This window comes from Mobula birostris, chromosome 6, assembly GCF_030028105.1.
Source record: "Mobula birostris isolate sMobBir1 chromosome 6, sMobBir1.hap1, whole genome shotgun sequence".
Lineage (NCBI taxonomy): Eukaryota > Metazoa > Chordata > Chondrichthyes > Myliobatiformes > Myliobatidae > Mobula > Mobula birostris.
In genome coordinates, this window is record NC_092375.1 from 184,405,478 (window position 1) to 184,432,429 (window position 26,952).

At 41.5% G+C, this 26,952-nt stretch overlaps 1 protein-coding gene across 5 annotated transcripts in view; it reads right to left on the bottom strand.

Annotated features, from left to right (window-relative positions):
• The window catches only part of csrnp3 (cysteine-serine-rich nuclear protein 3), a 235,708-nt gene that overhangs the window by 18,564 nt on the left and 190,192 nt on the right, over positions 1 to 26,952 (bottom strand). For all 5 annotated transcript variants that reach the window (XM_072262045.1, XM_072262043.1, XM_072262044.1 and 2 more), the window contains 2 exons: positions 18,461 to 18,633; positions 5,694 to 5,953 (listed from right to left, as the gene is read on the bottom strand). In XM_072262045.1, coding sequence (XP_072118146.1) covers positions 5,694 to 5,953; positions 18,461 to 18,608 — 408 coding nt within the window. In that variant the 5' untranslated portion in view covers positions 18,609 to 18,633. The remainder of the gene's footprint in view (positions 1 to 5,693; positions 5,954 to 18,460; positions 18,634 to 26,952) is intronic.

The following is a 26,952-nucleotide window of genomic DNA, read 5'->3' on the forward strand; positions in this document are numbered from 1 at the left end:
CTGTAACCAGCTCTTAAACTGACTGGGGTCTTCCTGTCAAGAAGTCTGAGTTGGCAGCAACATCTCCAGCTCGGTCACGCTGAGCACTGGTCCACCCCAGGGCTGTTCATATTGCTGATTCACAACTGCACTGCCAGATCCAATTCAGACTGCGTCATCAAGTTCACTGATGTTACAACAGTGGTTGGCCTCATCAGCAACAACGATGAGTCGGCACAGAGAAAGGAGGTAGAGGGGCTTCTCTAATGGTGTGAGAATAACAACCTGAGTCTTACCATGCACAAGACAAAAGAGATGATTGTGCATTGTGGCACCGGTGACCCCTGTTTCCATCCAGGGGGTCAGTGTGGACATGGTGGAGGATTACAAATACCTGGGGATATGAATTGACAATAAACTGGACTGGTCAAAGAACACTGAGGCTGTCTACAAGAAGGGTCAGAGCCGTCTCAATTTCCTGAGGAGACTGAGGTCCTTTAACATCTGCCGGATGACGCTGAGGATGTTCTACATCCTGTGGTGGCCAGTGCGAACATGTTTGCTGTTGTGTGCTGGGGCAGCAGGCTGAGGGTAGCAGACACCAACAGAATCAACAAACTCATTTGTAAGGCCAGTGATGTTGTGGGGATGGAACTGGACTCTCTCACGGTGGTGTCTGAAAAGAGGATGTTGTCCAAGTTGCATGCCATCTTGGACAATGTCTCCCATCCACTACATAATGTACTGGTTGGGCACAGGAGTACATTCAGCCAGAGACTCATTCCACCAAGATGCAACACAGAGTGTCATAGAAAGTCATTCCTGCCTGTGGCCATCAAACTTTACAACTCCCCCCTTGGAGGGTCAGACACCTTGAGCCAATAGGCTGGTGATGGACTTATTTCCTGGCATAATTTACATATTACTATTTATGGTTTTATTACTATTTAATTATTTATGGTGCAACTGTAATGAAAACCAATTTCCCCCGGGGTCAATCAAGTATGACTAGGACTATAATTTAAGGTGGCACAGGTCAAACACTCTCCATTGCCCATCAATGACTCTACTGTGGAGAGAATGAAGAGCACAAAGTTTCTTGGTGTGCACGTAACGGATGCTCTAACCTGGGCCCACAGCACATTCTCACTCGTCAAAAAGGCACCGGAGCATCTGTACTTTCCGAGAAGACTGAGGTGTGCCCCCATCCTAACAACTTTCTACAGGAGCAGCGTCAGCAGTGTCCCGTCTGCTGCTTCATTGTGTAGTATGGAAGCAGTAAAGCATTGGACCGCAAGACCCTGCAGAGGACAGCTAAAAACCACCAAGAGGGTCATCAGGGTCTCCCTCCCCTCCATTTGTGGCATTTACTGGGAGAGTTGTAGGTGAAAGGCCTGAAGCTTTGTTGAGGATCCCTACCACCCATCCCACAATCTCTGAACCACTACTAGCAGGAAGGAGGTACAGAAGCATCAGGACTAGGACTGTCAGACTGGGTAACAGCTTTTTCCCTCAGGCTGTGAGACTAATGAATAACCTGCCACAACCGAGCTCCCATCACTAAGGCAGCAAGCTGTTTACCATTTACTATACTGTTTACCTGTGCTATGCTTTTACTACATGTGTTTTGAATAATATCTTGGTTTTTGTGCCGTGTGTGATATATGTTGTGAGGGACATCGTGGTCCGGAGGAACACTTTTCATTTGTTTGTATATACGTACAGTCAGATGACAGTAAACTTGACCTTGAATTTGTTTATCGTCACATGTACTGAGATACAGTGAAAAACTTGTCTTAGACGTCATTCGTACAGATCAGATCATTACACAGTGCAGTAAGGTAGACAAGGTAAATCAGTAACAATATGGAATAAAGTGTAATAAACAACCTATATTTATAGACCAGACTAATGACCTAACAATAAACAATTCATTCACACTCACTGTGCAGCAGCAACATTCATATTCCGCCTGGGTAGGCTCCAACCTAATGGCAGGAATATTGCTTTCTCCTCTGGTTAAAAACAATTCCCTCCCCCTCCCCTCTTCTTCTGTTCCCCACTCTGGCCTCTTACCTCTTCTCACCTGCCTATCACCTCCCCCGGGTCCTCTCCTCCTTCCCTTTCTCCCATGATCCACTCTCCTCTCCTATCAGATTCCTTCTTCTCCAGCCATTTATCTTCCCACCTTCCTGGCTTCACCTGTCAGCTTCCAGCTCTCCTCCTTCCCCTCCCCTCACCTTTTCATTCTGGTGTCTTCCCCCTTCCTTCTCAGTCCTGAAGAAGGGTCTCAGCCCAAAACATAGACTGTTTATTCATCTCCATGGCTGCTGCCTGACTTGAGTTCCTCCAGCATTTTCCGTGTGTTGCTTAGGAACTAATGGAGATTTTCCTCTGGCTTTTACCCACATCTCATAGACAGAAATGACTTTCAATAAAAGGAAACCCTTCCACCATCTATGATGGACAAATCAGGACATGAGGAATGTTCTCGGCTGGCCTGCCCGGATGAATGCAGCTCCACTGTTCAAGGTCAACACCATCCATAACAAAGCAGCCCAGTGACTGGCAATTCATCCACCACCCCAAGTACTCTGTCTCTCTATTCTTGTCACTCAGTGGTTGTAGTGCAAGCCATCTGCATGAACGTACTGCAATTACTGAGGCTACTTCGAAAGCAGCTCCCAAACCTATTAGTTCCAATACCAAAACCAGCAAGAAACGAAGGCAGCGTAGGAACTCTACTAAAAGACTCCTTTCCTGCAGCACTCCATCTTCAGGTTTCTGAGGCCTCTGTTGATCAGGGTCAACCTTGGATGTTGTGTCCCAGTTGTCTAGATACACAAAGCCAGGGCAGTACAATATGGAGAGCAAACTGTTACCCATGTAGCAAGCACCTCCCTCTCCATACATCTCATGAACCTGAAGGAACGCCAGAGACCGATACAGTTTGGAACCAGCAGCGTTGCAGGAGTTACCAATCAGCATTGAACTCAATGTAGGGTGCATTAGGGACTCCACCTCTGGACTTTTCCTCGCGGTTAACTCCCAAAGCCTTCCCCGTGAGTGGGTATAGCTGCAAGGCAGCGGATGTTTGAGATCAGAGTTTTCCTTTTCCTAGATGGCCATTGATGGCTGACGAACCCCATCCGTCCAAAGCGAGTGGTTTTAAGGTATGAATAGCCTGCCCTCGCCCTTCTCCTGTCAGTAGAAATGGTTCCACTGGGGTTAGTAGCTAAGCCACACGTGCAAGCCAGGAGTTGCACACGATTGTTAGAGGCTATTTAATGCACACTCCATGGGGAGCATTAATAGGTAGTGGGAGCTTATCCCCATTACCACGTCCGGCTATAACAACCTTATATACCACTGCCCTTCTATTACCACTGGTGTAACTCCTGGAAATCCCTTCCGCACAGCCCAGTGGGAGTACAATCAGGGAACGGAGTGCCACCACTACCTTCTAGGAGAGGGCTTCCCAATCTGGGATCCATGGCATAAAAAAAGGTTGGGAATCCCTGTTCTAGGGCAAGTAGGATTGGTATTAAGTTCTGCCCTTGCCAGAAATGAGAAGACACCAAAAATGTTGACGTAGAAATACGCCAGTTCATGGGCTGCCGTTACAGTGTGCACTAGGATGCTGATCCAAAGGTGTAGCTAAAAAAACTGCAATCAATTCCTTTCTTTGGTTGGTTACTGCTCTGATCAGCCAAGTGAGAGATATTACAGTTCGAAGAAGATCAGTGTTGCCTGGGATTAGTAACAAGACTTTTGATTAAACCATGGCACATTCATGTTTCTGTTCATGTAGATTTGGGCCCATCGGAGACAAGTTCAAAAATTTTGTGAAAAATAAGAGACCACTCCAATAAAAACTTGCAAACAATCCTTCAGGTTTTTAAAAATGTGATCTCCACAGACTATAGAACTTCCCACCACTGCATATATTTCAGGTAAGGATATATAATGAACTCTTGACAACCCAGTACCTTTGAGGCTTTGGTGGCATCAAACCAGCAGAATCAGAATCAGGTTTATCATCACCAGCATGTGACGTGAAATTTGTTAACTTAGCAGTAGTAGCTCAATGCCATACATAATATCGAAGAGAAAAAAAAATAAAAATAATAATAACAAATAAGTAAATCAATTACAGTGTATGTATATTGAATAGATTTTTAAAAGTGCATAAACAGAAATATAGCATATTAAAAAAAATTGATGTAGTGTCCAAGGGTTTAATGTCCATATAAGAATCGGATGCCAGAGGGGAAGAAGCTGTTCCTGAATCGCTGAGTGTGTGCCTTCAGGCTTCTGTATCTCCTACCTGATGTTAACAGTGAGAAAAGAGCATGCCCTGGGTGCTGGAGGTCCTTAATAATGGACGCCGTCTTTCTGAGACACCGCTCCCTGAAGATGTCCTGGGTACTTTGTAGGCTAGTGCCCAAGATGGAGCTGATTAGATTTACAACCCTCTGCAGCTTCTTTCGGTCCTGTGCAATAACCCCTCCATACCAGACAGTGATGCAGCCTGTCAGAATGCTCTCCACGGTACATCTATAGAAGTTTTTGAGTGTATTTGTTGACATGCCAAATCTCTTCAAACTCCTAATAAAGTATAGCCGCTGTCTTGCCTTCTTTATAACTACATCGATATCTTGGGACCAGGTTAGATCCTCAGAGATCTTGATACCCAGGAACTTGAAGCTGCTCACTCTCTCCACTTCTGATCCCTCTATGAGGATTGGTATGTGTTCCTTCGTCTTACCCTTCCTGAAGTCCACAATCAGTTATTTCATCTTACTAACGTTGAGTGCCAGGTTGTTGCTGTGGCACCACTCCACTGGTTGGCATATCTCACTTCTGTACGCCCACTACCAACAATGGTTGTATTGTCAGCAAATTTACAGATGGTATTTGAGCTATGCTTAGACACATAGTCACGGGTATAGGGAGAGTAGAGCAGTGGGCTGAGCACACAACCCTGAAGTGTCCCGGTGTTGATTGCCAGCAAGCAAGAGGTTATCACCAATCCAATTAATCCAATCAGTCCAATTAATATCCACACATAGTCCGAATTCACTTTTTTTTAAACACAAGATCATAAGATATAGGAGCAGAATTTGGCCATTCGACCCATTAAGTCTTCTCTGCCATTTCATCATGGCTGATCGATTTTCCCTCTTGGCCCCAGTCTCCTGTCTTCCCCCTGTATCCCTTCATGTCCTGACTAATCAAGAGTCTGTCAACCTCCGCCTTAAACATACTGAATGACTTGACTTCCACAGCTGCCTGTGGCAATCCATTCTGCAGATTCACCACTCTCTGGCTAAAGAAATTCTTCCTCTTCTCTGTTCTAGAGGGACACCCCTCTATTCTAAGGCCGCAACCTGTGTCTTAGACTCCCTCCACTGTAGGAAACATCTTCTCCACATCCACTCTATCAAGGCCTTTCAACATTCAAAATGTTTCAATAAGGTCCAATGTTGCACACAATGCACAGTAGCATAATAAATGTTCCAGTGAACCTGGTGGGGTTAAAATGAGTGAGAAATAGACAAGTATTCCAGATGCCTGGCTCTGGCCAAACACAGGGATTACTTTCTGGACCCCTGGCTCACATTCTGGACCAATGAATAAGCTAGATAGATGGATCATCAGGATTTCTAAACCACCAGATTCCAGAGTCTTAATGTGTAAAGAAATGATCCTACCTTCAGTTTTAATGAATTCAATTTCTCCTCCTTCAGATGTTCTTTCAGCATTTCTCCATGGAGTCTCTCTTGTTCCAGTGCAAATTCCCCCAGTGTGTATTGTCGTACGCACTTGTGCCTCTTGGACATCCCCAGCGTGCTGCCCCCTTGGCTGGGAACGCTGGTGAAGCCCTGTCTCCGTGTGAAGTAATACACAGTCACGTAATCAAAGCGAACATTCTTTGTTCTCATCCGCTTCTCCCTTTTCAGAATAGATGACGCTAGAAGTTGTAAAAGGATAAGTTAGTTCAGACACAATTTTCCACGTAATAACCACAATCGATGAAAGGTAGTTAGTTTACAAATCCCAGCAGACTCTTGAACCAAAGGGGACAAATTCACTCAACTTCGCATGCCCCATCATTGAAATGGACTCACTTTCAAGGACTCTTCATCTCATGTTCGATATTAATTGCCTATTTATTTATTATTATTACTTCTTTCTTTTTGTATTTGCTCAGATTGCAGTTTTCTGCACTCTGGTTGAACATCAAGTTGGTGTGGCCTTATGTCCACAAGAAAAAGAATCTCACGTTTGCATATGGTGACAATATATACTTTGATAATAAATTTACTTTGAACTTTCTTTGTTGGCAAAGTTTGCTGCCACAGAACAACAAATTTCTTGAGAGATGTCAATAATAATAGACCTGATTCAGATTTCTTTCTTTATTAAATTGGCAACACATACTCTACAGGGAACATCTAAACCTGTGGTAGATGCTATATATATCGTTCTCTGACTTAGTGAATGAAATATACTGTCTGGTGTACTTTTAGCTGCATGGATCGGGAACGTACAATGCTGAAAATCAAGTTTGTGCTGATTTGCCGATCTCAGTCAGGACCGTAATTGGCAATATCATTTCCTTAGTGTCCTCAGTGTACAGAGAATAAAATCAGTCAGTATTCCAACTTGCAAAGTTCACAAGTTCAAAATAAATTTATTATCAAAGTACATACATGTCACCATTTTCCTGCAGGCATACTCAATACATCCATAGAATAATAACCATAACAGAATCAATGAAACAATGTACCAACTTGGGCATGTAACCAGTGTACAAAACAGCGCAAAATCAAAAATAAAGAAATAGCAATAATGAATAAATAAGCAATATATATCGAGAACATGAGATGACGAGTCCTTGAACGTGAGTCCATTATTTGTGGAAACTTTTCAATGATGAGGCAAACATTACTTAATGTAACTATCCCAGAATTCCAGCAAGGGAAACTATGCGATACCCACGTCTAACTGACAGGTATTCTTTTACTGGAATCATGAAGAGACACCTCCAAGAGGACCACAGCCTTGTTGTGGGGTTTGGAGGCTTGCATGCCTCAATGACCTGGAGAGCTATCTTGGCTGGAGTCAGGGCTTTATGCTTGAGCTCTTGGTAGGGTCACCCATGCCAAACAGGTCAAAGGGTTGAAGCCAGACTAAGAGTAGTCCACCGGTCCTCCAGGTTCGGGTGTTCAGTTCAGGTCTAACAACCCTGACTGGTCAAAAGAGATTGTTACTGAACCAGCAAAACAAATAGCTGCCCGAAACACCAGTGGCGTAACAGACAATAACTAATATATATGAAGGGAATGTACTCATACCGAGTAATGTTAACAGTTGGCAGAACAGATATGGCATCAGCTGAAATTCTATGCACCTTTACTATTCTGTGCTGTTGAGCTTGCATCTATTTATGAAGCAAAGTTTGTATTTTGCAAAACGATGCAAAGGTTAAGCACAGTTCCTGATGCTTTCATTTGATTTTGTCTCTTGTAATGTTTATAACATAATTTTTGGTTAAACTTATTAAAGTACTTGGGTGCAGTGTATTATTAAATTTTGTGATATAAACCATATTATTAAAGCAAAGTTGATCCAATAGTTCATACATAACCCCAGGCATTCCACATCTTTAATACCTACCCTTCTGCTTCTGTATTCAATGGAATCTCTGCAAAATGTGAGCAGAATTGAGATGCTGATGCAACTATACATTACGATAAGCTTAATTTACTTGAATGTAGTTTAGAATAACTTAAATCTATCCTCTTAGAAATTCACCTGTACTTCCTTTACAGTTTTAAATCAGCAGTAATTGTCACTATAATCACATTTTAAAAATCTAGTGAAGAAAATTGTAAAGTTCATTAAGGGCATATTCAGAAATAGCAAGGGTCACTGGTTGAATTGTCTTTGTGAAAAGCACGTTTTCTCACTTTTCAATCTCTGGAGGTATTGAAATATCCTTTAAAGGATCACACCATAATAAAATCAGCACTTTGAGGAGTTCTAACAAGGTTGAACGAGGATAGAAAAGCTCCAGACCAGCGTTGCTGAACCTTCCTGAAAGCATGAAAACTGTCAATAATCTAAAAAAAATCACTAACGTGCTGTGCTAATTTTGAGAAGAGAACATCAGTGACTAATGAATTAATAACAATTATGACTTTTTAAGGAAAAAGGATGTCCTGTTGCTTATTTAAATGTATTCAATGCTATACTAGTAATAAAAGTATAACAGAGGCAGACTGAAATAAATGAACCATTTTAGAAAACATATTCAAAAATAATAAATCTTTTAAAAAACAATTGAAGAGTAACATTTCTAAATTATATTGTTATTGCTGCTCGTATGTAACAAGAAACCTGAACATGAAATCATAAGCATACTTTACTTTCTTGTCCTTGATCTTTTATGAACAGTGAGATGTTTGTTGCTGCACTAACAATGATGAATGCTTCATATCCAGCTTATACTTGGTAGTTTTGAGAGCTGTGTACGCAGTGCCAATTTCATCAGTAAGCCTACTCAAATAATTGGACTTGACCAAGGCCATTACTGAGAACAATGACTCACAAGAATGTTGATGAAAGTGTAAGTTGATATTGCCACTGCAAGATTATTTCAACAGTTAGAAGTTTCTGGAACAGAATTCCAGAGATTCAGAACCTGATCTCCATGGTCATCTTGTCCTTAAATACCACCCCATCAGCCTCCGCATCCAACAAATTATCCTCCACAACTTTTGCCAACTCCAAAGGGATCCTATCACTGAACACATCTTTACCTCCCCCATCTCCACTTCCCTCAGAAATAGCTCCCTCCGTGATTCCCTTGTCCATTCGTCCCTCCCCATTAATCTCCCTCCCAGTACTTATCCCTGCAAGTAGCCCAAGTGCTACACCTGTCAATATATCTCCTCCCTCAACACCACAGTCCTTCCAGGTGAGGCAACACTACATGTGCAAATTTGCTGCGGTTATCTATTGTGCAGTCTCATTTACATTGGCGAGACCAGTTGTAAATTGGGAAACCACTTTATAGAGCACCTCTGAATCATCCATCACGTGGGACTTCGCAATGGCTTAACACTTTAATTGTGATTCCCATTCCTGTTCCAACATGTCAATCCACGGCCTTCTCTTGTGCTGAGATGGGGCCACCTTCAGGATGGAGGAGCAACACCTTATTTTCTGTTTGGGTAGCCTCCAACTTGATGGCATGAATATCCATTTCTTCTTCTGGTAAACAAATTCCACCTCCCCCTCCCCCCTCTATTCCCCACTTACTTCTCACCTGCCAATTACTTCCCCAGTTCCCCTCCTCCTTCCCTTTCTCCTGTGGTCCACTCTCCTCTCCTCTCAGATTCCTTCTTGTCCAACTCTTGATCTTTCCCACCCACCTAGCTTCACCTATCGCCCTCCAACTATCCTCCTTCCCCTCCTCCCATAGTTTTGTTCTGGCATCTTCCCCCTTCCTTTCCAGACCTGAAGGCGGCTCTGGGCCCAAAATGTCAGCTGTTTATTCATTTCCATAGATGCCGCCTGACCTGCTGAGTACCTCCAGCGTTCTGTGTGTGCAGCTTTGGATTTCCAGCATCTGCAGACTTTCATCTGGAATTTGATGCCTTCAGAACCTCTTTGGATTTTGATGCTTTGCTCCAATCACGAACTGACCTCTTTCAATATTTTCTAACTCAGCTCTAAGTTGACAAATTTTTGCCTACAGATTGAGTGGCTTTACAAATCAATCAATTGCATCTCAAATGATCCCGATCACTTCATTGCAATGTTTCCAAATTCAGTCTATCTAACTTTACACTGCAGCATATGCTAATCCAGTTTACCACATCATCATCCAAATCATGAATATTGATGTGAAACAACAACAGACCCAGCAACATTGCTTGCAGCACACCGCTAGTCACCTGCCTCCAGTCAGACAGGCAACCATCTGCTACCACGCTCTGGTTTATCCTGCGAAGCCAATGTTCAAAGCTCAAAGTAAATTTATTATCAAAGTACATATATATCACCATATACAACCCTGAGATTCACTTGCTTCTGGCCATACTCAATGTATCCAGAATAGAACAACAACCATAATAGAATCAATGAAAGACCGCACCAGCTTGGGCATTCAATCAAGGTGCAATAGTCGGCAAACTGTGCAAATACAAAAATAAGGAAATAATAATAATAAATAAGCAATATATATCGAGAAGATGAGATGAAGAGTCCTTGAAAGCCAGTCCATTGAGTGTGGGAATATTTCAATGATGTGGCAAGTGAAGTTATCCCCTTTGGTTCAAGAGCCTGATGATTGAGAGGTAATAACTGTTCCTGAACCTGGTGCTGTGAGTCTCGAGGCTCCTGTACCTTCTTCCTGATGGCCGCAGCAAGAAGACAGCATGACTTGGGTGGTGGGTCCCTCATGATGGATGTTGGTTGTCTTCGACAGCATTTCATGTAGATGTGCTCAGTGGTGGAGAGGGCTAAACTCGTGATGGACTGGGCCACATCCACTGCATTTTGTTGAATCTAATTTACTACTTCATCCTGAATACTAAACAACTGATCCTTCTGGACCAGTTTCCCATGAGGGACTTTGTCATGTGCTCCATGGTTACACACTTCACATGGATTTTGTAAATCCTGAGTTCAGTTACTGGCAACTCAATGTGAATTCGGAACTGACTTTTCCTGATGCTATTAGTGGGATAGCTAACTGACTGAAGATTTGTCTAAAGCAAGTTGACTTAATGGTTTAGCAAATGCATCTCTTCACACACCTACTGTAAATAAAACTCTGCAGTACTGTGATATCAATCTGATGTTTAACTGGGATAACATGGTACTGTACAAAAGTCTTAGACATATATACAGCATATAGCTAGGGTGTTCAATCTGATGTTCACTGGGATGACAGAGTACTATGCAAAAGTCTTAGGCACATGCAGTATTACTTGTTGAAAGTCACTTAAGTCTTCCTCCTCCCAAAGATATTCCAATAGAGAGTTACAATCTCATTACCAAGGGAAGCATAAGTACAAATATCAGATGTTGCTATTATTTAAATTCTTGGTTAATAATCCAATGTTAATGAATACATAATATATTCCACACATTATTGTGGATGTACAAAAACATCCTATTCCAACAGTATTCATTTGGAAAAAAAAAGGTGCCAGTATCAGTTTTTAGGTGATTATTCTGGACTTGAAAGACAATCTAGAACATAATTTAAAACGTCTACAACAAAACACACAAAGATGCATGCTGGTCAGCAGGTTCTTCAATATGTGGGATACAATTTATGTTGTAATGACAACTTACTTTTTTTAATGTCTATTTTTAAGCTTGGTCATACGCTATCCGTGATTAAGCAACCTGCTATCAAACCTCAACCAAAATCCAAGGTTCATAAACAGTTTTTACCCCTCAACCATCAGGCTCTTGAACCAGTGGGGGATAACTTCCTTCAACTTCACTTGCCCCATCATTGAAATGTTCTCACAACCTACTTTCAAGGACTCTTCATCTCATGCTCTTGATATTAATTGCTTATTTATTTATTATTATGATTTCTTTTTTTTCTTTTGCATTGCACAGTTTGTTGTCTTTTGCACACTGGTTGTTTCTTGCCCTGTTGGGCATGGTCTTTCATTGATTCTAGTACAGTTCTTGGATTTAATGAGTAAGACCTTAGCACCCCATATCACAACCATCTATGTACCTATCCAAACTTCTCTTAAACATTGAAATTGAGCTTGCATGCACCACTTGTGCTGGCCGCTCATTCCACATGCTCATGACCCTCTGAGTGAAGAAGTTTCCCCTCATGTTCTCTTTAAACTTTTAATCTTTCACCCTTCACCCATGACCTCTGGTTACAGTCCCATCCAACATCAGTGGAAAAAGTCAACTTGCATTTACTCTATCCATACCCCTCATAATTTTGTATACCTCTATCAAATCTCCTCTCAATTTTCCACCTTCCAAGGAATAAAATCCTACCCTATTCAGTCTTTCCTTATAACTCCAGAACCGGCAACATTCTTGTAAATTTTCTCCACACTTTTTCAACCTTGTTTACATCTTTCCTTTAGGTAGGTGACCAAAACTGCCCACAATACTCCAAATCAGGCCTCACCAACTTCTTGTACAACTTCAACATAACATCCCAGCTGGACCTGTACTCAACACTTTGATTTATGAAGGCCAATGTGCCAGAATCTTTCTTTATGACCCTATCTGCTTATGATGCCACGTTCAGTGAATTATGAACCTGTATTCCCAGAGCCCATTGTTCTACAACACTCCTCAGTGCCCTGTACCATTCACTGTGTAAGACCTAGGTCCCACCGAAATGCAACAGCTTGCACTTGTCTGCATTAAATTCCATCTGCCATTTTTCAGCCCATTTTTCCAGCTGATCCAGATCCTGCTGCGAGGCATGATAGCCTTTCTCATTGTTCACTACAACCCTAAACTTGTGTCATCTGTAAATTTGCTGATCCAATTAACTACATTATCATTCAGATGACAAACAGCAATGGAACCAACACTGATCCCTGCAGCACTCCACTAGTCCCAGGTCTCCAGTCAGAGGGGCGACTATCGACTACCGCTCTCCGGCTTCTCCCACGAAACTAATTTGCTACTAAAAGCCCTTTACACTTCCAACAGTGATGTGATTGCTGATATTTAAGTATAAAAACGATGAAGATTTTGGTTTGCATGTCTTGTAATTATTTGAAGAAATATTTAGATGAAGATATTTTATGGGGAATGTGCAAACCACTTAAGAACTAATTCTGCAAGTCGCAGGTGCTGAGTACATATTTCAGGGACAAACAATAGTCATGTATATTTAAGGCAGAGGCTGATAGATTCTTGATTAGTCAGGGCAGGAAGAGATACGAGGAGAAGACAGGAGATTGGGACCGAGAGGAAAATTGGATCAGCCACGATGAAATGGTGGAGGAGGCTCGATGGGCCAAATGGCCTAATTCGGTTCCTATATCTTATGGTCTTACAATACTGGGAGTGGGGGCAGGGAGCAACCAGGGAAAAGAAGTCTCCACTCAAAAGCAAAAGACTGACCCGGATCTGGGCCGTACCCTCCAAATATCCGGACCTGCCTCTCAGTTTTTTTGCACTACCTTACTTTCTATTTTTGTATTTTGTATTTATGATTTATAATTTAAATTTTTAATATTTACTGTCGATGCGGGAAGCGCAGAATCAAATGACGCTGTGATGATTGTACGTTCTAGTATCAATCGTTTGGCGACAATAAAGTAAAACTAAGTTGTAATAAAACAAAATAACTAGAACTGAAAATACACCAACAAGATTTAGATCAAACAAAAAGCATCATAACTATTAAAAATTCAAGATAGTGATTGGGGTTGAGGAAAATAATAAATTTAACCATAATTGAGTGACGGACCAGATTCAATCAGCTGAATGGTCTGTAATTCTGCTCCTATGTATGATGGTCTTACGAAGAATTTTCTTTTAATACTGTTTAATAAACCAAGCACAGAATGCTGATAACATATCCTTCCACCTCATACCTTAATATGCATTATACGATAGATATAATCAGATATCTATACATAAACATGTTTGAAATAAGAATACTTTACTAGGAAGGAATTAAAACATAATGTCATGCAAATATATTTATAGATACAAGTACTTGTCGGTCCCAAAGGAAAATTTTTATTCAGTATGTATTATTAATTTAGCAATGCTATTATTAAGGAGAATTCTGAATGTGACCTCAGTGACACATTATTATACAGCTAAAACTTATGCCTCATTGTCCAGTCAGTTAATGTTTAGGATAAAATTTCATCTGCACTCAAATGAATATTGACACTTATGCCAAGATGAGGCCACCCTCAGGCTGGAGGAGCAAAGCCTTATATTCCATCTGGGTAGCCTCCAACCTGATGGCATTAATATCGATTTCTCCTTCCAGTAAACAAAGTTCACACCCCCTTCCTCTATTCCCTACTCTGACCTTTTATCTCTCCTCACCTGCCTATTACTTCCATCTGGGTCCCCTCGTCCTTCCCTTTCTCATATGGTCCATTCTCCTCTCCTATCAGATTCCTTCTTCCCCCCCCCCCCTCCACCTTTCCCAACCACCTGGTTTCACCCATCACCTTCTAAGCTAGTTCTCCTTCCCCTTTCTTTCCAGTCCTGAAGAAGGGTCTCGGCCTGAAACATCAACTGTTTATTCATTTCTATAGATGCTGCCTGTCCTGGTGAGTTCCCTCAAGCACTTTGAGTGTGTTGCTTTGACACATATGCAGACATCCCACCCTGCAAAAACTCATTTCAGGGAGGTAGCACCATCAATTTGCGGGAGACTTCCAGGAGAGGTGGAATGTCTGCAATAGAGTAGCTCCGTAGCAGCCAACCAGCTAGTTTAAATAACCTTAGCTATACTAATGAACTAATGACACCTGTTAAACTCACCTCAGCCTTAACCCACCATGGGCAATAGAAAAGTCACTGTTGCAAACAGCGCAGTGAGCAACACTGTCATTATTTTGACCCCTATTAGGCAGGGGTACACTTCAGTGTCGTCTGGGGTGACGTACTTTTTATATTTTCTTTTTTTGGAAAACTCTGCCATGGCGCGCGCGTTCGTTCTCTTTCTCTGTCGCTCACGCGCTCTCGCTCTCAAAAAAATTGATTTCCGTGATATTGTATATAATTTGCGGGCATCAGGGAGCCACTATTAATATGCGGAAGACTCCCAGAACTTCCGGGAGAGGTGGGATGTCTGCATATAGTCAAATATATGCCTTGTGTTTAATTCCGAGTCCTAAACAAGCAGAACGAAGGCTGCAGAAATGTTATACCAAACTAATCGTTTTAATTTGGTATGGTATCTTTAATGAGTCTTAATACATGACAAAACAATAGGTAAATCACAAAATGTTTAGAAATATAATGGAACTTGATGATGTGTCCAAACACTACATTACTGTGCAAAAGTCTTAAGCACCTTGGATTTTTCAGATGGTTTCAGATTGCATAGCCTCTGCAGAGCCCAGATCTCCACACGATCGAGGCTAACTGCAATTACCTGCAGAGACGGAGGACAGAAGCAAGCAAGACAGCCAAAGTCTGCAGGAGAACTGTGGCAAGTTCTCCAAGATCCCTGCAACAACCTAACCAGTTGTTTTCTTCTCAAACTGCACATCAGTGCGTGTAAGAGAGTTGATGCAGTTTTAAAAGCAAAGGGTGGTCACACTAAATATTAGAAACATAGAAAATAGGTGCAGGAGTAGGCCATTCAGCCCTTCGAGCCTGCACCGCCATTTATTATGATCATGGCTGATCATCCAACCCAGAACCCTGCCCCAGCCTTCCCTCCATACCCCCTGATCCCTGTAGCCACAAGGGCCATACCTAACTTCCTCTTAAATATAGCCAATGAACTGGCCTCAACTGTTTCCTGTGGCAGAGAATTCCACAGATTCACCACTCACTGTGTGAAGAAGTTTTTCCTAATCTCGGTCCTAAAAGGCTTCCCCTTTATCCTCAAACTGTGACCCCTTGTTCTGGACTTCCCCAACATCGGGAACAATCTTCCTGCATCTAGCCTGTCCAATCCCTTTAGGATCTTATACGTTTCAATCAGATCCCCCCTCAATCTTCTAAATTCCAACAAGTACAAGCCCAGTTCATCCAGTCTTTCTTCATATGAAAGTCCTGCCATCCCAGGAATCAATCTGGTGAACCTTCTTTGTACTCCCTCTATGGCAAGGATACCTTTCCTCAGATTAGGGGACCAAAACTGCACACAATACTCCAGGTGTGGTCTCACCAAGGCCTTGTACAACTGCAGTAGTACCTCCCCGCTCCAAATATTGATTTGTTTCAGTTTTTTTTAAACTGTTTACTGCTCTTTATCGTAAATCCTTTGATATTTAGCAACTTCTCATTTCACTGTTTTTGAAAGCATTTTCGCTTTTCAGAACTTTTTTTTACAGGTGCCTAAAGCTTTTGCACACTACTGTACGTTGCACAAGGATTAATCAGTGTCGCTTAAGAACCATTTTCTAATGTGTACAAAATATAATCTGACACCTGCACAAATTACACGCATCCTTATCACCTACACTACTTACAGAAACTGCACAAAAAGCGAAGTCACATGAAGTATTTATTGAGACACAGTGTGGAGTAGGCCTTACTGGCCCAGCAATCCCCGATTTAATCTTAGCCTAATCACGGGACAACTTACAATGACCAATTCACCTACCAACCAGTACATCTTTGGACTGTGGGAAGAAACCGGAGCACCTGAAGGAATCCCACACGGTCACAGGGAGAATGTACAAACTCCTTACAGGCAGAGTGCGAACTGAACCTGTGTTGCCTGTACTGTAAAGCGTTGTGCGAAGCACTACGCTACTGTGCCACCCCAGTTTTATAAGGAGTATGATTACCAGCGAGGAGTGTAATTAAGGTATCAGTTCCCAAACAGTGAGATTGCTTTTTCTGTGAGTAATCGACAGGTAAGAGCACCACTCATGTCATAAAGTTGACGCTACAATGTACCAGTGAAAAAAGGCATCCAGGGCATGTCCTTTGTCTCAAACATCTACCCACGTGTGCACCTGCTAACCCTAACGACAGGCAGGCCAGATGAAAAAAATGAAGTTATAAATGGGATTACGGTGGAAACAAATTATAATAACTTCAATATTCCCATATGAAAACCTCTGCTCATCTATCACAGGATGAGAGATAAGCAGTTTTACAGACAAGAGATAATGAACCGTGCTGATGAGCTGGAGCTGAGTCCAGTCAGCCTGTCTGTCGAAACTAATGTTGCGATTTCACATGAAGTCAGCGAGGGGTGGTGTGTGGCCAAGGAATTCGGCATCCATAAGTGAACAAGCTATTTAGTTGGCTTTGCCATCCCTCATCTGGTGTCACAGGACTCGGGAGATTCGAATGGAATCAAACCAGAATGATGGATCTACACAATATACACAAAATGCTGGAGGAACTCAGCAGGTCAGGCAGTGTGGTAAACTATGTATATAGGTTGTAACTGGGTTACCTGTCTGGACACGCCCCTCTGCTGACTGCTCCTGTGGCTCCTCCCACAGACCCCTGAATAAAGGCGATTGTGTCACTGCTCCTCCCACAGTCCAGGACAGACGTAAAGCATGGACGTGGATCCACTTTACTGTTAATAAAAGCCTTTCAGTATTTACTCTACTTCCAGTCTTTCGGAGTAATTGATAGTGCATCAATTTTATTAACAGTAAAGTGGATCCACGTCCATGCTGTATGTCTGTCCTGGACTGAGAGAGGAGCAGTGACACAATCGCCTTTATTCAGGGGTCTGTGGGAGGAGCCACAGGAGCAGTCAGCAGAGGGGCGTGTCCAGGCGTGTCCAGACAGATCACCCAGATACAACATATATACATGGTTTACCACAGGCAGCATCCTTGGAAATGAATAAACAGTCGACGTTTCAGGCTGAGATCCTCCTTTAGGACTGAGAAGGAAGGAGGAAGGTATCCGAATAAAAATGTGGGAGATGGGGAAGGAGGCTGGCTGGAAGGTGATAGGTGAAGCCAGTTGAGTGGGAAAGGTTAAGGGCTGGAGAAGGAGGAATCTGATAGGAGAGGTCATTGTAAATTCTCATGTGATTAGGCTAGCACTGAATCATGGAATGCTGGGTGGTGTGACTCGAAGAGCCAGAATAGCTTATTCTGCGCTGTATTGCAACAAATAAATAAATAAATAGATAAATAATCAAATATTTTAACTGGTACTTCCTACTCAGCATGGCTCAATTAGAATCCTTTTCTTTTCTGTGAAGCTTACCTTTTTCACACAGGTTCTGGATTCCTCACGAAGTACATCATGGTGTTTCAAACATCTAATCAATGCTTTCCAGTGCAAATCCTCACAGTCAGTCTGATGAACCACTCAAAGTCAAATGGACCACAAACGCTGTTTGATCATCGTTGACTGCATATTCCAGAATATTAATAATTAGCTCAAGGGATGCAAACCTCCAGAAGGACCAGACCCTTTGGAGGCGTGTGTGCCTCAATGACCTGGAGAGCTATGTTGGCTGAAAACTGGGCCTTGCCTTGTGTTTTGGCAGGGTCACCTATGTGGAAAAGTTCAAAAGTAGAGGCCAGACTAAGGAGAGTGCACTGCTCCTCCAGGTTAGGGGTTGAAGCTCCGTGCTAACAATGCTGACTGGTAAAAAAAAAAGTTGTTACAGAAAGAGCAATGAAGAACCCTTCTATATCTGTGTGCGACAGTATGGATGGACAGAGATGAAGGACCTTCATTGCTGCCCCAAACGTAATGGGTAGTGAGTAAGGGGATGCAATGAACACTGGCAGTTCTGAGATAGAACATTTTAAAATATACTTACGAGTAAAGTGGCTGGAAGTGGATGGGTTGACGCTGTCACCACTCTCAGCACTCTCACTCCCAGAGACTTCATCGTCTGACTCCCTTACAGAGAAACATGGTGAGGTTCCTTCTACATCTTCAAACTTTCGCTTCAGAATTCCACTCATGGTGCTTTTAAATTATTTACAGCAACTGCAACAAAAGGTACAGTAGGTTGAATAACATTTCATTTTGAATTCAACAAGAAAAAAATCACAGCCCATCACAGATCACAACTGCAATATGTGAACTGCTATCTACTGCAATAAAAACAATTAATACTGCAGTAATCTATTAATAACCAAGCCAAGACTGTAATCAAATAATAGATTTGCTTCAGTGCTCTCTATTTTTAACGCAGATAAATGAGACACACAAATTGGAGTGTGAGGTAGCACTTAGTTCCCTCTGTTAATTCTGATCCTAGTTTCCACAATCAGTAAGATCTGTAACAGTTTAATATACAGATCAGTAGTACAATCGTACAAGTTGCACACCCACTCGAGTCCGTGAGGAAAATTACAGCTCTTTAAAATTGGTGTTTTTTCCCCTATGCACTCCTAGGAATGGCATTGTTTTAGGGGAGTTAAGTGCATTAATTCATGAAAGAAAATTAGTATTTGCAATTCCTGAAAATGTGGGTTTCATTTAATTGTTCATGTTTAATTTGATCCCACATTTGGTCAATAAGCGAATATTGTGAACATTTATAATATTCAAATTGGGCACTGCAAATGGTACCATGTTTTGCAAAATAAATACAAATATTCCTGAGGTTCCTCACTTGAATGTAACTTACTACTGAATGAAAAGCCATTCCACACCCGAGTAAGATGGTTAAAATGCTGATGTGCTTCTAATTTGCAAAATAAAATGAAAATTCAACTGAATTGAATTGACTTTATTTCTTGCATCCTTCACACACATCACAAGTTAAAATCTTTACATTATATGTTTAAATGTGCAATGTGCAATCATAGAACAGTCAATGTAACATGGAAATACACTCAAATCAGCATGAGTTAATCAGTCTGATGGCCTGGTGGAAGAAGCTGTCCTGGAGCCTGTTGGTCCTGGCTTTTATGCTGCGGTACTGTTTCCCGGATGGTAACAGCTGGGATAGATTGTGGTTGGGATGACTTGGGTCCCCGATGAACCTACTGACCCCTTTTACACACCTGTCTTTGTAAATGTCCTGAATCACGGGAAGTTCACAACTATAGATGCGCTGGGCTGTCCGCACCACTCTTTGCAGAATCCTGTGATTAAGGAAGATACAGTTCCCATACCAGGCAGTGATGCAGCAGGTCAGGATGCTTTCAATTCTGCCCCTGTAGAAAGTTCTTAGGATTTGGGGCCCATACCAAACTTCCTCAACCATCTGAGTTGAAAGAGGCATTGCTGTGCCTTTTTCACCACAGAGCTAGTGTGTACAGACCACATGAGGTCCTCAGTGAAGTGGATGCCAAGGAACTTAAAGCTGTTCACCCTCTCAACCCCAGATACTTTGATGTCAATAGGGTTTAGCCTGCCTCCATTCCTCCTGTAATCCACAACCAGCTCCTTTGTTTTTGCGACATTGAGGGAGAGATCATTTTCTTGATGCTACTGTGTCAGAGACATGACTTCTTCCCTGTAGGCTACCTTGTTATTGTTTGAGATTAGGCCAATCAATGTAGTGTTGTCGGCAAATTTAATTAGCGGATTAGAGCTGTGGGTGGCGATACAGTCATGGGTATACAGGGAGTAAAGAAGGGTATTTAGTACACAGCCCTGAGGGGCTCCAGTATTGAGAGTCAAAGGGGTGGAGGTGAGGGAGACCACTCTTACAGCCTCCTGGCGATCTGACAGGAAGTCCAGGATCCAGCTGCACAAGGCCGAGGTCTCTGATCTTCTTGTCGAGCCTGGATAGAATTATGGTTTTGAATGCTGAACTGTAGACCAAGAACAGCATTCTCACACAAACATCCTTCTTCTCCAGGTGTGTAAGGACGGTGTGTAGAACTGTGGTGGATAATTTGAAGTAGGTGGGCAATGTACACTTTATTAAACTTATCTGAACTTCAGTGGAACAGAATATGTGGATTAAATACTTAATTTAACCCCCACCAATATTTTTTACTGTTTACAAACAGACAAATCCACATTAGGCACCTTTGGAATTATATGAAAATCCAACAAATTCAGCAAATAAATTCCAATGACCAAAACTTATATTTAACAACCTATTGAAGTACGTGGATAGTAACTTGATTATTTCAGCTAATTCATTATAAACTTCCAGGACAATAGGAAAGCAACATACAGAAAACACTGGAGGAACTCAGCGGGTCAGTCAGTGTCTCCGGATGGAAGTAAACAGTCCACAGCAGAAACACTGTCTGTTTATTTCCCTCCAGACATGCTGTCTGACTGCAGAGTTCCTCTATTAAATTTTTTAAAAAATCAACATTTTATGAAGAAACATGAATTTATTAACATATTAAATGAATTTTTGAAATGGTAATTGTTAATAATACTGGCTCTATTAAATGGATCTGAATTAACATACACTGTATTTGAGCTAAGGTCTTAGAACTTAAGAATTTGAGTACAAAAGTAGTAACTGAACTTGTCACATTTATACAACTGATGGCTTTGCTTTCTAACAATGCACATCAATCCACTTCATGGATATTTTTCCACCCTTATTATTTTTTCATTTCTTTACCAAATTCTTCAACGATGAGATTAAATGACCTGAAAAGTGACCTTGATTGTGTACCTGGTAGTGCACTGAAAATCTGTGCCAACCAAACTGGTGGGAGTGTTCAAGTACATTTTCAGTCTCTCACTGCTGCAGTCGGTGGACTCCACCAGCTTAAAAAGAGTAACAATCATACCAGTGCCCAAGAAGAGCAGGGTGAACTGCCTCAATATCTATCACCCAGTTTTCTACCATGATGAACTGTTTTGAGAGGTTAGCCGTGGCCAGAAATAACTCCTGCCTAAACAACGACCTGGACCCACTGCAATTTGCTTATCGCCACAGGACGTCTACAGGAGATTAAATCTGACTTTCCTCTTGGCCAATAGCAACACCAACAGTATATTAGGCTGCTGTTCATTGATTACCGCTCAGTGTTCAACACAATCATACCCTCAGTTCCAATCAACAAGCTTCAAGACCTGTGTCTCTGTACCTCACTGTACAAATGGATTCTTGATTTCCTCAACAGGAGACCACAATATCTCCCCCTTACTGTCAATCAACAGTGGCGTACCTCAAGGATGTGTGCTTAGCCCACTGCTCTACACTCTTTATATCGGCGACTGTGTGGTTAAGTACAGCTCAAATGCTAGCTATAAATTTGCCAATGGCATAACTATTGTTGGCAGAATTTCAGAAGGTGTTGAGGAGATGTACAGGAGTGATCAGCTGGTTGAGTGATGTTGAAATAGCAACCTTGCATTCAACGTCAGTAAAACCAAGGAATTGATTGTGGACTTCAAGAAGGGAAAGTCAAGGGAACACACATCAGTTCTCATTGAGGGATCAGGAGTAGAAAGTGTGAGCAATTTCAAGTTCCTGGGTGTCAACATCTCTAAAGATCTATTCTGGGCTCAACATACTGATGCAATTACAAAGAAGACATGACAGTGGCTAGATTTCATTAGGAGCTTGAGGAGACTTGGTATGTCAACAAAGACCCTCACATATCTCTAAAGATGTACCGTGGAGAGCATTCAAACTGGTTGTATCACCGTCTAATACGGAGAGGCCACTGCACAGGCTCAGAAAAAGCTGGAGAAATTTGTAAACACACCCAGCTCCATCATGGACACAAGCCTTGGATACCTTCAAAAGGTGATGCCTCAAAAAGGCGGGGTCCATCCTTATGGACCCCCATCACCCGGGACATGCCCTCTTCTCCTTGATACTATCAGGGAGGCGGTTCAGGAGTCTGAAGACACACTCAATGTTTCAGGAACAGCTTCTTTCACTCTGCCATCTGATTTTTGAGCTGAGAATGAACACATAGTAGATTCCAACTAAATGAGACACATCGAGGCCAGTACGTTTTGGCCTAATTGAGTGGCTGTTCCAATCAGCGAAAGTTTCATGAAAAAGATATAAAAAAAAATACCATTTAACTGAAAAACAAATCATATACTAAAATAAAATACAGAACCAACTAGAACAATACCAATCTTACTACTGTACTATAAAACTGTGTATTAGTTACTAATAGTTAATGATGGAAGAATTACCATAGAACCATAGAAACTACAGTAGAGAAACAGGCCCTTTGGCCCTTCTTGGCTGTGCCGAACCATTTTCTGCCTAGTCCCACTGACCTGCACACAGACCATATCCCTCCATACACCTCCCATCCATGTATCAGTCCAATTTATTCTTAAATGTTAAAAAAGAACCCGCATTTACCACCTCGCCTGGCAGCTCATTCCATACTCCCACCACTCTCTGTGTGAAGAAGCCCCCCCTAATATTCTCTTTAAACTTTTCCCCACTCACCCTTAACCCATGTCCTCTGGTTTTTTTCTCCCCTTGCCTCAGTGGAAAAAGCCTGCTTGCATTCACTCTATCTATACCCATCATAATTTTATATACCTCTATCAAATCTCCCCTCATTCTTCTACGCTCCAGGGAATAAAGTCCTAACCTATTCAACCTTTCTCTGTAACTGAGTTTCTCAAGTCCCGGCAACATCCTTGTAAACCTTCTCTGCACTCTTTCAACCTTATTTATATCCTTCCTGTAATTTGGTGACCAAAACTGAACACAATACTCTAGATTCGGCCTCACCAATGCCTTATACAACCTCATCATAACATTCCAGCTCTTATAATCAATACTTTGATTAATAAAGGCCAATGTACCAAAAGCTCTCTTTACGACCCTATTTACCTGTGATGCCACTTTTAGGGAATATCGTATCTGTATTCCCAGATCCCTCTGTTCCACTGCACTCCTCAATGCCTTACCATTAACCCTGTATGTTCTACCTTGGTTTGTCCTTCCAACGTTCAAAACCTCACACTTGTCAGTATTAAACTCCATCTGCCATTTTTCAGCCCATTTTTCCAGCTGGTCCAAATCCTCTGAAAACCTTCCTCACTGTCTACTACATCTCCAATCTTTGTATCATCAGCAAATTTGCTGATCCAATTTACCACATTATCATCCAGATCATTGATATAGATGACAAATAACAATGGACCCAGCACTGATCCCTGTGGCACACCACTAATCACAGGGCTCCACTCCGAGAAGCAATTCTCTACTACCACGCTTTGGCTTCTTCCATTGAGCCAATGTCTAATCCAATTTACCACTTTTCCATATATACCTAGCGACTGAATTTTCCTAACTAACCTCCCATGTGGGACCTTGTCAAAGGCCTTACTGAAGTCCATGTAGGCAATATCCACTGCCTTCCCTTCATCCACTTTCCTGGTAACCTCCTCGAAAAACTCCAATAGATTGGTCAAACATGACCTACCACGCACAAAGCCATGTTGACTCTCCCTAATAAGTCCCTGTCTATCCAAATGCTTGTAGATTCTGTCTCTTAGTACTTCCTCCAATAACTTACCTACTACTGACGTTAAACTTACTGGCCTATAATTTCCCAGATTACTTTTTGATCCTTTATTAAACAACGAAACAACATGAGCCACTCTCCAATCCTCCGGCACCTCACCTGTAGACAGCGACATTTTAAATATTTCTGCCAGCGCCCCCGCAATTTCAACACTAGTCTCCTTCAAGGTTCGAGGGAACACTCTGTCAGGTCCCGGGGATTTATCCACTTTAATTTTCCTCAAGACAGCGAGGACCTCCTCCTTTTCGATCTGTACAGTTTCCATGATCTCACTACTTGTTTCCCTTAATTCCATAGACTTCATGCCAGTTTCCTTAGTAAATACGGACGCAAAAAACCTATTTAAGATCTTCCCCATTTCCTTTGGTTCCGCACATAGCTGACCACTCTGATCTTCAAGAGGACCAATTTTATCCCTTACCATCCTTTTGCTCTTAATATACCTGTAAAAGCTCTTTGGATTATCCTTCACTTTGACTGCCAAGGCAACCTCATGTCTTCTTTTAGCTCTCCTGATTTCTTTCTTAAGTATTCTCTTGCACTTCTTATACTCCTCAAGCACCTTATTTACTCCCTGCTTCCTATACATGTCATACAACTCCCTCTTCTTCTTTATCAGAGTTGCAATATCCCTTGAGAACCAAGGTTCCTTATTCCTATTCACTTTGCCTTTAATCCTGACAGGAACATACAAATTCTGCACTCTCAAAATTTCTTTGAAGGCTTCCCACCTACTGATCACATCCTTGCCAGAGAACAACCTATCCTAATCCACACTTTTTAGATCCTTTCTCATTTCTTCAAATTTGGCCTTCTTCCAGTTAAGAACCTCAACCCTAGGACCAGATCAATCCTTGTCCATGATCAAGTTGATTCATCCAGTGTATGCTGCCGTGCCCATTTGCTAGACTCTAAATGAACAAAATCAGCACAGACTTCTAGTGCAGAAAATGGACTGCCTTCATTCAATGCTTTATGTTTTGTAATTCCAGAAATTAGTAGGAACAAAAACATGGGAACCCAGGAAAACATGTTTACTTCGGTTCACTTTAGTGAGGTGTGCACATGACATGGTGCCGTTATGACGTATGCCATTCACATACTTCTTACATATAACTCATAATGAATTATGTAAACAAAGAATGTTTAATCAAACTTTATATTTACAATATTACTTAAATATTAAATACACAATACTTTCAAGAATTGTATCTTAAGCTTCATTTTCTTTGTAAAATTCCAGATGATTGTTGTTACCTTCAAATTCTTTGTAGTTCCTAACTTGCTGAAGTACTGAAATTGTTTAATTTTCACTCCTTTTTGTTTCTGGCATCTCCAAGTTTGAATGCTTGAAACCACACTGAGCAAAGCAGTTCTGAATTGCCTTAATGCTTATTTCTTGCCAACTATCAATGACAAAAATCACTGCTTTTTGAACACAAACACGCACAACTGCAGTTATTTAAAAGCTGTTCAATCTAAGCACAGTGTAGTGTCTAACAGCCACACAAAGTGGACATGACTGCTGCCAGTTAAAAACTATTCGACAACAGTCTCCTGTCCCTATTAAGTAGCATAGTGCCCCAAATATACGAAGGCAATCCCATTTTTTGCTTATTTAACAGCTGTTCCAAATAAGCGGATACCCCAATTAATCAAAGGCCCAATTAACCAGAATCGACTGTATATATTTCTTATTCTAATGTATAGCTATTTTTATTATTATATACTGCAATGTACTTTGGCCTCAAAACAACAGGTTTCACAGTACATGCAAGTGATATTGAAACTCGATTCCGATCCCGAAATAAAATCTCTGACACGGATATAGTTCCTGAACTGTGAGGAGTGCCTGAGAGGAAGAGGGTAATATATCTGTGATATATCATTTGGCCACAGCAACTTGCAATGTATGAATCAATTACACTGGACAACAAAGGATTTGCTTCCTGAATACTTTTGGGTGTATCTTGTGGAATTTGGGCTGCTGGTCATGAAAGTTGGCATGAGATTTCCCGAACACACCCCTTTTTTTGAAAAAAAATTGCATATATGTGTTATTTCAACTCATCATTCAGGTCAATTCAAATGTTGTCCACAATATAAGCTGAAAAGTTTTCTATCTTGTCCAGGCATTCCTGGGCATGGTGAGGCAGGGCAGATGCTGTATGGCAGGGCAGATTTTAGAAAGGCTATAATTTCTGTGAAGGATTTCTATATTTGAGACAGATGTTTCCTAGAATAAATTATGGCAAGATTAAGGAAGGCATTTTTCGGTGGTCCACAAATCAAACAGGTTATCAATGATAGGCAATTCGAAGAACTTCTAGTGGGATTGGAGAAAATCACATAGAAGGCACTCAAGGATGTTGTTGAAAATTTTCTTGGCAACTACAGAGCACCAAACTACATGCATCTGGTTGACAGCAATCTTGGATGATTATTGTTGGACACTTAATTGACAAACCTCAGACACTGAGTACAAATGAAAATCATCAACAAAACATTTTAGCTCAGTTGAACTATTGCAAAACATCAACAGCATTATGCAATTAAATACATTATATTCAATAGAAGTTAATTCTTGTTTCTCCAAATTCCTATGTGATACAGGCAGTCTTAATTATATTTACATTCAGTATCAAGCAGTCTATCATAAACAAAACAATTCTGAGGAAGCGATACTTCTGAAAAAATTGTTGTCCAGTGCTATTTTACTCTAGTGTTTTTCTTCAACCATCCTTAGTCAATCAATAATTACTTAATATTTCTGGGTGGAAAAGCTTCCGGCAATGGTGTAAGTTTAATCCTTGAATGGAAAGTGACCCTCAACTTTCAATCATGTTTAGTTGACCATTTCTTGTGA